Source organism: Oncorhynchus gorbuscha, linkage group LG15 (assembly GCF_021184085.1).
Source record: "Oncorhynchus gorbuscha isolate QuinsamMale2020 ecotype Even-year linkage group LG15, OgorEven_v1.0, whole genome shotgun sequence".
NCBI lineage: Eukaryota > Metazoa > Chordata > Actinopteri > Salmoniformes > Salmonidae > Oncorhynchus > Oncorhynchus gorbuscha.
In genome coordinates, this window is record NC_060187.1 from 21127751 (window position 1) to 21140343 (window position 12593).

Here is a 12593-nt window from a genome sequence, read left to right on the forward strand (position 1 = left end):
CAGAAACTAACTTTCATCTGAAACTCGTCAGTCTATTCTTGTTTTGAGAAATGAAGGCTATCCCATGCCAGAAATTGCCAAGAAACGGAAGATCTCGTACAACACTGTGTACTACTCCCTTCACAGAACAGCTCAAACTGTATCTAACCAGAATAGAAAGAGGAGTGGGAGGCCCCGGTGCACAACTGAGCAACAGGACAAGTACATTAGATTGTCTAGTTAGTTGTGTTGTGTAGTGGCTTTGCTGGCATGCATCCCACATAGTTTATTTATTTCCCCACCAAGATGTACATGCTAAAATCACCACTGGTCATACGGGGATGATAGCTGGTCTGTTGATCCCTAGCCTAGTTTCGTGGTCCCAAATAGCACCCTATTCCCTACATAGTGCACTACTTTTGACCACAGCCCTATAGGAAATAGGCTGTAATTTGGGACGCAGACAAAGTTTCTCTGATCTGCTGGATAAAGTGGACAGATCAGCAGTTGCGTTTCAAATGGAACCCTTTTCCCTACACTATAAATGGAACGCAGTGCCATTTCGGACAGACCAGTAGTTGAGGTTTTCTTTCAGTTTCCTCCTTCTTCCTGTTAATGTAATTGGACACCATTGTGGGAGGTTGTCCTCTCGTCACCCCTAGTTACAAGCTACAAGTCAGAAGGGTGGAGGCTAAGGGTGGAGTTGGCCCTGAGGGAAGGAAGGGAGAGAGAGAAGAGGGAGGAGGGAGACACTCCCTAAATATCAGAGTAGTGCTACATTCCAGGCTCTGCTGGGGCCGCACCCTGTGAATCCTGCGGCTCTGCCCTGGCAAATCTGTGTGTGTGTGTTTACCGTTGCATTTATTGTGTGTGTGTTCTCTTCAGCGGTGTGATGATATATGCTTCAGAATGACTGGAATAAAATGTTGTTGGGAAACAAATTGGATTTGCAGGCGCAGTGCCAGGATTCACACACCATCTCCTCGACCTCAACTGAAAACTTGTCAATCTCTCAGTTATAATTTTCGCAAACAACCATCTGGTTAGATAATATGTTCCAGACAGTTATTTGGACCAGGCTGCTGTGATGATTGTCATGCAGATTGCTGTAATTGTGTTAATACTTTTTCATAATGAAAGGACAACTTTTTTGCCGGACAACAACGATAGAATGTAAAGAGCGTCTGCCCCAAAAAGCAACAAATCCCTTTGAAAACGGCTTATGTGGCATCTATATGAGTCAGAAACATTTTGACTACAAAGTGTAAATAGGATAATTTTGGTCATAAGTTCAGCCTCGTCTGAAACAAAGTTTGGAACAGTTCGTCACAAGAGTAAATGAAGGTTGGGTTTGGATTAAAATTATGTCAAAAAATCATGCCCCCTTTTGCTAAGCTCCACGTTCAAATCGCCCCTCCGCCCACTTTGCTTCACATCATTTAATGGGGCTCCGTTGTTTCATGGCCCCCAACGCATTCAAAGGACGGCAGATTGAAAAGCCCTAAACAGATTGACCATGCCTCCACAGCCAAAGTTCTATTTTTTGCTTTTTTGCTTCTATTTTTTGCTCCTGCCAGTGTCATGCACCCTGATCAGCTCTTCATAAAGAGGTGGGAGTGAGGTCACCATTCTGCTTTCTCACTCCCTCTCAACTCCCCTGTCTGTGCCCCTCACTTAGCCTACCACACACATTGACACACAAACACACACACACACACACACATATGAATTTAGATGCGCACACACATTCCTCACACACACTCCTCAAGGGCCTGGAATGGTGGATGTGCATTCCTGGAGTCTGGGCTATGAGGTCTAAGTGGGCTAGGTGGTTAATTTTCAAGGATAACAAAGACTTCAAGGTCTCAGAGCGAGTGACGTCGCCGATTGAAACGCTATTAGCCCGCTAACTAGCTAGCCATTTCACATCGGTTCCACTGTAATGACACATAATAATGAATTCTAATAATTGATTGGAATAACTTTTCCACCTAGGTGCTCAAAGCACTTTACATAGTAAGGGGGAAACTCTCGTCATCCACCACCAATGTGTGGCACCCACTTGGGTGATTCATGGCAACCATTTGTGCCAGGACTCTCAGCACACATCACCACACATCACATTTGTACTCTCCCTCAGCAGGCTTCTGTTTGTCTGTATGTCAAGGTGTAGACTAGACTGTAACTCATGTATTATTGTTCTGTCTGATACACCTGTATGAATGAATTAAGTAAAGGTCAACCTGTTTATGTCTGTAGATAAAGGTTTTATTATGACTTCACTCTCTCTTTCTCACACATGCATACCGTACGAACGCATACACACAGACGTTATGTTATTTTATCCTCGTGGGGACCTCATTCATTCAAATCCTAGTTTCCCTAACCTATACCATAACCTAACCTTAACCCTCCCGAGTGCTGCAGCAGTCTAAGGCACTGCATCGCAGCACAAGAGGTCACTACAGTCCCTGGTTCAAATCCAGGCTGTATCACATCTGGCCGTGATTGGGAGTCCCATAGGGTGGTGCCCAGTGTTTTCCGGGTTTTGCTGGGGTCGGCTGTCATTGTAAATACGAATTTGTTCTTAACTGACTTGCCTAAAGGTTAAACAAATTAACCTAACCCCTTAAGGTGTCTGCATGCCAGCTGGAACATTTTAGTAGAGTTCATATTATGACTTTTAGTTTGTTTTGGACTTAGGTGAGGTTTATTTCAGTTGTTCGGGCACACACATTTTTATCTGGAGTCAAGCCGAAGTTCGGAGCGGAAGTCTATGCCCTTCGTCTGTGATTGGTCAACAGTACGAATTCTTCAATAAAGTCTTTGTTGTCATTCAATGAGAGACAACTCATTTTCTTGCACATTTTTTTCATAGAAAAAACAACATTTTAGTTAGACGTAAAATTGCACGATTATGATCTCTTTGGCAAAAACATCAATGAATGCCTGATTTCTTTAGTTATCTTAGATTAATTGGGACCTTTGAGGAACTGTATACTGGCTACGGCATCTCAAAATGGTGTGGGAAATGTCCCCCACAAGGGAGAATTTTCCTTGTTTTCCTATCTTTGTGGGGACTTTTGGGGATTTTAGGTCCCCACAAGGATAGAATAACCAACACACACACCTAACAAGGGAGCAATACTATACATGGCTGTCAGACTTCTTCCCTGCAAAGAGATACAATCACACCTCTGGTCTACACTTAAGATTCTGTTTCCTTTCTGGTTGGTTTGGCCAATGACTCACTCTGAATCCATTAAAAACATAGGCCTAATATACAGGGTGACACTTTTATTACAATAGCACATTTTGAAATGTTGGATAATAACTTAGATAAACACTTATAGTCAACATAGACAGTAAAACACACATTGTTGGGAAGGTTTGGCGTGGGTGGAGTCCAGACCCGAGATAAGACAGGACAGGAGGCGGGACAGTCCCTCCGGGTAAACCTGTTGGTGGTGATCGTTACGGCCAGACCCAGAGAGGACTCCGTACCCCCGCATAGCCTGTCTCTCTCTGTCTCTATTCTTCCCGACACACCCTTGGATTTCATGTGTGAGCTAAAATAATTACCAAGGCTCTAGAGCCAAAACCTCCACCCATCCCTCGCACCGCGCTGCACTCGGGACTTCACCGAACGACTTCAGTCATTTTAGGTAGGGCGCGATTCTCCAGACTTCTGTTTATTCATCCCGCTGCGCAATGGCCCCGGGCGTCTTTTACGTCAGCCTACTCACTGTGGTAAGTGACGGAAACCGCAAACAATAATTTTGTATTGAAAGTCACAATAGCTGTCTTGGAGAATAGCGCTGATGTAGGCTAGACTATTTAACACACAATGCACACACTGGTTGAATCAATTTAGTTTCCACGTCATTTCAATGGAATAGACGTTGAATGGACGTCTGTGCCCAGTGGAACGGTATTCTTCACTGGGATCCGTTGTTTTCGGTATTTCCCCGAATAAAAGTATTGAGGGACTAAAGTTCAGGTTTAAAAGTAGGTGGGCAGTCCAGTCCTCAATGTCTGACCACTACCCGTATCTCATGCAGACGTTTCGTGAGCAAATCGGTGTGGAATGTAAGCACAGACATGACAGACGTATGTTGTTGAGCTGAAACTTTGTATAAAATGAGCATGATCCGTGTTCTCTAGTCTCCTGTACTAGTCTCTTTCTCTGACGTGTGTTTAGGCTATAGGCTACTTATTTGTCAAGCTGAGTAGGCCTGTCTAGATCTATTGCAAATGCATTCATTAGTTATACATTTCACTGATACTGCACTCTCGCTGCGAATGGAGTTAATGATTATCGAAGGCACTACGGGTTATAAAAGAAACACAGGTCTGGGAAATGCGAATCCAGATAAGACTTCTTTGATAAACTCCCGTAAAGCTCAAATATTTTCAAATAGCCTAGTGTGTGGCGGCCCATGTTGACATATTTTTTTGAGCCATTATGACCAAGCTACTCCATATAGGAAAATAATAAGGTCATTTGGGGGCCTCATACAAACAGCATAAGGCCTCCTTACTCATTGCTCAACACTGCCCCACCAAAACATCCTATACTGTTTCAGGGACAAATATTAGAAATATTGCTTAAAATAACCCATATCCCAATCTGGGATTAAAAAACAAAGCAGTCACATCACCACTTGTTTTGATAAACAGTTTCAATGTTTGTAAACAACAGAAATGTGAACAAACACCGTACAGCCTCAACTAAAGATGGGGAAAGAAATTGATAAAGTTACATATCAAAATATTATTTGGGATGATATTATATCGATACTTTGACTCAAAGTATAGATTTGTAGATTATTATGTTTTGGCTTGGTAGCGTTAGAGCCGACTAGTGCTTGCTATCTATGTCAAAACTGAAGTATTTTTCATCCTATAGCTTTTTAAATAGTGAGCCAACAAGTTTTCACCACTTATATTTCCATGACTGATCAATACTCATTTTTGTTATGGGTCTCACTTGTCTCTCTGCAGTAGACATGCACTGAGTGTACAAAACATTACAAACACCTAATATTGAGTTGCACCCCCTTTTGCTCTTGGAACAGCCTCAATTCATCAGGGCATGGACTCTACAAGGTGTCAAAAGCATTCCACAGGGATGCTGGCCCATGTTGGTGCCAATGCTTCCCACAGGTGTGTCAAGTTGGCTGGATGTCTTTTGGGTGGTGGACCATTGTTAACAAACACGGAAACTGTTCAGTGTGAAACTGCAGCATTGCAGTTCTTTACACACTTAAATATTTTGTCTTGCCCATTCAACCTCTGAATGGCACACATACACAATCAATATCTCAAAGATTAAAAATCTTCTTTAACCTGTCTTTTCCCTTTCATCTGCCATGAGTCACATCATCAATAAGGGATCATAGCTTTCACCTGGATTCATCTGGTCAGTCTATGTCATGGAAAGAGCAGGTGGTCCTACTGTTTTGTACACTGTGTACAATGAGCAATACATATCGTATCGGCACCTGCGTATTGTGATAATATTGTGATTCCCTGGAAATTCTATGGTCAGTCAATGCATCCATAGATCTGTCTGAATTTCAGTGGTTACATTTCTCCAGACCAATCCCTAATCTTTTTAGGAAAACAGAGGCAGTGTGCCTGCTTTGTTATTGTTTTGATTAAGGATTATAGATTTAAGGTTAGGGTTCAAAGACATGCATCTGCAGCCAGTCTGTCTGCTCTCTTGACAAGGAGTTGGCAGATAGCAGAAATGGATTTGGGAGTTAATGCATCACTGCCAATAATGAATTGAAAATATGGACTGTAGGAGAAGGAGAGTGACAGAGACAGGATGAAAGACACACGTGTAAACCATGTTCTCTCTGTTCTCTCTCAGATCATAGCTCAGTCCGAGTGCTGTGTTCCTCATTCCATCCAAGCCCAGGTCCCAGTGGAGGTCAGGCCTGGCTATGTCATCTCTCAAGGTAGGCCTATAACACCTGCCTATCTGTGTGTAGCCTAGTCAATGTAAACTTCAAAAAGAAATGTCCTTTCACTGTCAACTGTTTATTTTCAGTAAACTTAACATGTGTACATATTTGTATGAACATAACAAGATTCAACAACTGAGACATAAACTGAACAAGTTCCACAGACATGAAACTAACAGAAGTGGAATAATGTCTCTGAACAAAGGGGGGGTGGTGGTGGTGGTGGTGGTGGTGTCAAAATCAAAAGTAACAGTCAGTATCTGGTGTGGCCACCAGCTGCATTAAGTACTGCAGAGAATCTCCTCCTCATGGACTGCACCAGATTTGCCCATTCTTGCGCTGAGATGTTACCCCACTCTTCCATCATGGCTCCTGCAAGTTCCCTGACATTTCTGGAGGGAATGTCCCTAGTCCTCACCCTCTGATCCAACAGGTCCCAGACATAGTCAATGGGATTGAGATCCGGGCTCTTTGCTGGCCACGGCAGAACACTGACATTCCTGTCTTGCAGAAAATCACGCACAGAACGAGCAGTATAGTTGGTGACATTGTCATGCTGGAGGGTCATGTCAGGATGAGCCTGCAGGAAGGCTACCACATGAGGAAGGAGGATGTCTTCTCTGTAACGCACAGCGTTGATATTGCCTTCAATGACAACAAGCTCAGTCCGATGATGCTGTGACACACCGCCCCAGACCATGACGGACAGTCCACCTCCATCACCCCTGGTGAGACAAAAACACGACTCGTAAGTGAAGAGCACATTTTGCTAGTACTGTCTGGACCAGCGACGATGAGTTTGTTCCCATAGGGGGAATTGCTGCCAGGTGTTTTTATTATTTTACCTTTATTTAACTAGGCAAGTCAGTTAAGAACAAATATTGTGACCTTAATTGCCTGCCTACCGTCTGTAAGCTGTTAGTGTCTTAACGGCCGTTCCACAGGTGCATGTTCATTAATTGTTTATGGTTCATTGAACAAGCATGGGAAACATTGTTTAAACCCTTTACAATGAAGATCTATGAAGTTATTTGGATTATTATGAATTATCTTTGAAAGACAGGGTCCTGAAAAAGGGGTATGTTTTTGTTGTTGCTGAGTTTATTTAGTGACAGTGTTTTATGTGTGTGTGAGTTATGTCTGACTCACTGCCTGTAGTTACCATTGCCTGTATTCACAAAAAGTTTCAGAGTAGGATATAGGATCAGATTTCCCCTTTTAGATCATACTGAATAAGTTTATATGGATAGAGAAGACCTGATCCAAGATCAACACTTCTACTCTGAAACTATTTGTGAATACGAGTTTGAGTGTTCTGTCCAAAGTAATATGTTTTGTTCTGAGTGTATGTGTGTGGGTGTGTGTTGCCCAGTGTAGTAACTGTCATGATGTGCACTGTGGGAGCCCTCCCCCTCTTTCAATTCAATTAAAGGGTCTTTATTTGCATGGGAATCTTATGTTAACATTGCCAAAGCAAGTGAATTAGATCATATCCAAAAGGGAACTAAATACTAAAAATGAACAGTAAACATTACACTCACAGAAGTACCAAAAGAATAAAGACATTACAAATGTCATATTATGTTTATATACAGTGGGGCAAAACAGTATTTAGTCAGCTACCAATTGTGCAAGTTGTAATTTATCATAGGTACACTTCAACTATGACAGACAATTAGATTTTTTTTCTCCAGAAAATCACATTGTAGGATTTTTTGTAGGCATTTATTTGCAAATTATGGTGGGAAATAACAATTTGGTCAATAACAAAAGGTTCCCAATACTTTTTTTTATATACCCTTTGTTGGCAATGACAGAGGTCAAACGTTTTCTGTAAGTCTTCACAAGGTTTTCACACACTGTTGCTGGTATTTTGGCCCATTCCTCCATGCAGATCTCCTCTAGAGCAGTGATGTTTTGGGGCTGTTGCTGGGCAACACAGACTTTCAACTCCCTCCAAAGATTTTCTATGGGGTTGAGATCTGGAGACTGGCTAGGCCACTCCAGGACCTTGAAATGCTTCTTACGAAGCCACTCATTCGTTGCCCGGGCGGTGTGTTTAGGATCATTGTCATGCTGAAAGACCCATGTTTCATCTTCAATGCCCTTGCTGATGGGAGGTTTTCACTCAAAATCACACGATACATGGCCCCATTCTTTCCTTTACACGGATCAGTCGTGCAGAAAAACAGCCCCAAAGCATGATGTTTCCACCCCCATGCTTCACAGTAGGTATGGTGTTCTTTGGATGCAACTCAGCATTCTTTGTCCTCCAAACACGACAAGTTGAGTTTTTACCAAAAAGTTATATTTTGGATCCATCTGACCATCTGACATTCTCCCAATCTTCTTCTGGATCATCCAAATGCTCTCCAGCAAACTTCAGACGGGCCTGGACATGTACTGGCTTAAGCAGGGGGACACGTCTGGCACTGCAGGATTTGAGTCCCTGGCGGCGTAGTGTATTACTGATGGTAGGCTTTGTTACTTTGGTCCCAGCTCTTTGCAGGTCATTCACTAGGTCCCCCTGTGTGGTTCTGGGATTTTTGCTCACCGTTCTTGTGATCATTTTTGAGATCTTGCGTGGATCCCCAGATCGAGGAAGATTATCAGTGGTCTTGTATGTCTTCCATTTCTTAAATTTTGCTCCTACAGTTGATTTCTTCAAACCAAGCTGCTTACCTATTGCATATTCAGTCTTCCCAGCCTGGTGCAGGTCTACAATTTTGTTTCTGGTGTCCTTTGACAGCTCTTTGGTCTTGGCCATAGTGGAGTTTGGAGTGTGACTATTTGAGGTTGTGGACAGGTGTCTTTTATACTGATAACAAGTTCAAACAGGTGCCATTAATACAGGTAACGAGTGGAGGACAGAGGAGCCTCTTAAAGAAGAAGTTACAGGTCTGTGAGAGCCAGAAATCTTGCTCGTTTGAAGGTGACCAAATACTTATTTTCCACCATAATTTGCAAATAAATTCATAAAAAATCCTACAATGTGATTTTCTGGATTTTTATTTCTCATTTGTCTGTCATAGTTGAATTGTACCTATGATGAAAATTACAGGCCTCATCTTTTTAAGTGGGAGAACTTGCACAATTGGTGGCTGACTAAATACTTTTCCCCCACTGTACAGTGTTGTAACGATGTACAAATGGTTAAAGTACAAAAGAGGAAATATGTTTATTTATATGGCTTGTATTTACAATGGTCTTCATTGGTTGCCCTTTTCTTGTGGCGACAGGTCACAAATCTTGCTGCTGTGATTGCACACTGTGGTATTTCACCCAGTAGATAAAGGAATCAAAATTGGGTTCATTTTCAAATTCTTTGTGGATCTGTGTAATCTGAGTGAAATATGTGTCTCTAATATTGTCATTCATTTGGCAGGAGGTTAGGAAGTTCAGCTCAGTTTCCACCTCATTTTATGGGCAGTGTGCACATAGCCTGTCTTCTCTTGAGAGCCAGGTCTGCCCACGGCTGCCTTTCTCAATGGCAAGGCTATGCTCACTGAGTCTGTACATAGTCAAAGCTTTCCTTAAGTTTGGGTCAGTTACAGTGGTCAGGTATTCTGCCGCTGTGTACTCTCTGTTTTAGGGCCAAATAGCATCATAGTTTGCTCTGATTTTTGTTAATTACTTTACACATTGGAAATAATTATCTTTTTGTTTTCTCATAATTTGTTTGGGTCTAATTTTGTTGCTGTCCTGGGGCTCTGTGGGGTGTGTTTGTGAACAGCGCCCCAGGAACAGCTTGCTTAGGGGACTCTTCTCCAGGTTCATCTCTCTGTAGGTGATGGCTTTGTTATGGAAGGTTTGGGAATTGCTTCCTTTTTAGGTGGTTGTAGAATTGAACGGCTCTTTTCTGGATTTCGATCATTAGCGGGTATTGGCCTAATCCTGCTCTGCATGCATTATTTGGTGTTTTACATTGTACACGGAGGATATTTTTGCAGAATTCTGCATTCAGTCTCAATTTGGTGTTTATCCCATTTTGTGAATTCTTGGTTGGTGAGCGAACCCCAGACCTCACAACCATAAAAGGCAATGGGTTCTATATCTGATTCAAGTATTCTTTAGCCAGATCCTAATTGGTATGTTGAATTTTATGTTCCTTTTGATGGCATAGAATGCCCTTCTTGCATTGTCTCTGAGATCGTTCACAGCTTTGTGGAAGTTACCTGTGGCGCTGATGTTTAGGCCAAGGTATGTATTGTTTTTTGTGTGCTCTAGGGCAACGGTGTCTAGATGGAATTTGTATTTGTGGTCCTGGCGACTGGACCTTTTTTGGAACACCATAGTTTTGGTCTTACTGAGATTTACTGTCAGGGCCCAGGTCTGGCAGAATCTGTGCAGAAGATCAAGGTGCTGCTTTAGGCCCTCCTTGGTTGGTGACAGAAGCACCAGATCATCAGCAAACAGTAGACATTTGACTTCAGATTCTTTTAAGGTAAGGCTGCAGGTTGTTCAAGTGCCCTTGCCAATTCTTTGATATACAGTGCCTTGCGAAAGTATTCGGCCCCCTTGAACTGTGCGACCTTTTGCCACATTTCAGGCTTCAAACATAAAGATAATAATATAATATATAATATAATAATAATATAATAATAATATAATAATAATAATATATGCAATGCAATGCAAGCTAAATGTTAGAGGAGGGGGATGCAATGCAGGTTATATGTTAGAGGAGGGGGATGCAATGCAGGTTATATGTTAGAGGAGGGGATGCAATGCAGGCTAAATGTTAGAGGAGGGGGATGCAATGCAGGCTAAATGTTAGAGGAGGGGGATGCAATGCAGGCTAAATGTTAGAGGAGGGGGATGCAATGCAGGTTATATGTTAGAGGAGGGGGATGCAATGCAGGTTATATGTTAGAGGAGGGGGATGCAATGCAAGCTATATGTTAGAGGAGGGGGATGCAATGCAGGCTATATTTTAGAGGAGGGGGATGCAATGCAGGCTATATGTTAGAGGAGGGGATGCAATGCAGGCTATATGTTAGAGGAGGGGATGCAATGCAAGCTATATGTTAGAGGAGGGGGATGCAATGCAGGCTATATGTTAGAGGAGGGGATGCAATGCAGGCTATATGTTAGAGGAGGGGATGCAATGCAGGCTATATGTTAGAGGAGGGGATGCCATGCAGGCTATATGTTAGAGGAGGGGATGCCATGCAGGCTAAATGTTAGAGGAGGGGATGCCATGCAGGTTATATGTTAGAGGAGGCCATGGCTATATGTTAGAGGAGGGGGATGCAATGCAGGTTATATGTTAGAGGATGGCAGGTTATATGTTATGGAATGCAGGTTATATGTTAGAGGAGGGGGATGCAATGCAGGTTATATGTTAGAGGAGGGGGATGCAATGCAGGCTATATGTTAGAGGAGGGGGATGCAATGCAGGCTATATGTTAGAGGAGGGGGATGCAATGCAGGCTATATGTTAGAGGAGGGGGATGCAATGCAGGCTATATGTTAGAGGAGGGGATGCAATGCAGGCTATATGTTAGAGGAGGGGGATGCCATGCAGGCTAAATGTTAGAGGAGGGGGATGCAATGCAGGTTATATGTTAGAGGAGGGGGATGCAATGCACGCTATATGTTAGAGGAGGGGGATGCAATGCACGCTATATGTTAGAGGAGGGGGATGCAATGCAGGTTATATGTTAGAGGAGGGGGATGCAATGCACGCTATATGTTAGAGGGGGATAATAATAATAATAATAATAATATATGCCATTTAGCAGACGCTTTTATCCAAAGCGACTTAGTCATGTGTGCATACATTCTACGTATGGGTGGTCCCGGGGATCAAACCCACTACCCTGGCGTTACAAACGCCATGCTCTACCAACTGAGCTACAGAAGGACCACAGATATAAAACTGTACTTTTTTTGTGAAGAATCAACAAGTGGGACACAATCATGAAGTGGAACGACATTTATTGGATATTTCAAACTTTTTTAACAATTAAAAAACTGAAAAATTTGGCGTGAAAAATTATTCAGCCCCCTTAAGTTAATACTTTGTAGCGCCACCTTTTGCTGCGATTACAGCTGTAAGTAAGAGTTGGGCGTGCAAAATTATTCAGCCCCTTTACTTTCAGTGCAGCAAACTCTCTCTCTCTCCAGAAGTTCAGTGAGGATCTCTGAATGATCCAATGTTGACCTAAATGACTAATGATGATAAATACAATCCACCTGTGTGTAATCAAGTGTCCGTATAAATGCACCTGCACTGTGATAGTCTCAGAGGTCCGTTAAAAGCGCAGAGACCATCATGAAGAACAAGGAACACACCAGGCAGGTCCGAGATACTGTTGTGAAGAAGTTTAAAGCCGGATTTGGATACAAAAATATTTCCCAAGCTTTAAACATCCCAAGGAGCACTGTGCAAGCGATAATATTGAAATGGAAGGAGTATCAGACCACTGCAAATCTACCAAGACCTGGCCGTCCCTCTAAACTTTCAGCTCATACAAGGAGAAGACTGATCAGAGATGCAGCCAAGAGGCCCATGATCACTCTGGATGAACTGCAGAGATCTACAGCTGAGGTGGGAGACTCTGTCCATAGGACAACAATCAGTCGTATATTGCACAAATCTGGCCTTAATGGAAGAGTGGCAAGAAGAAAGCCATTTCT

General features: G+C 42.7%; 1 protein-coding gene across 1 annotated transcript in view; it reads left to right on the forward strand.

The window, feature by feature from the left end:
• Positions 1–3440: 3440 nt before the first annotated feature.
• Positions 3441–12593, forward strand: part of LOC123996739 (desmocollin-2-like) — a 30635-nt gene continuing 21482 nt past the window's right edge. Inside the window, exons 1-2 of the mRNA XM_046300380.1 lie at positions 3441–3729; positions 5858–5945. Of these exons, the coding sequence (XP_046156336.1) occupies positions 3691–3729; positions 5858–5945 (127 nt within the window). The 5' untranslated portion in view covers positions 3441–3690. The remainder of the gene's footprint in view (positions 3730–5857; positions 5946–12593) is intronic.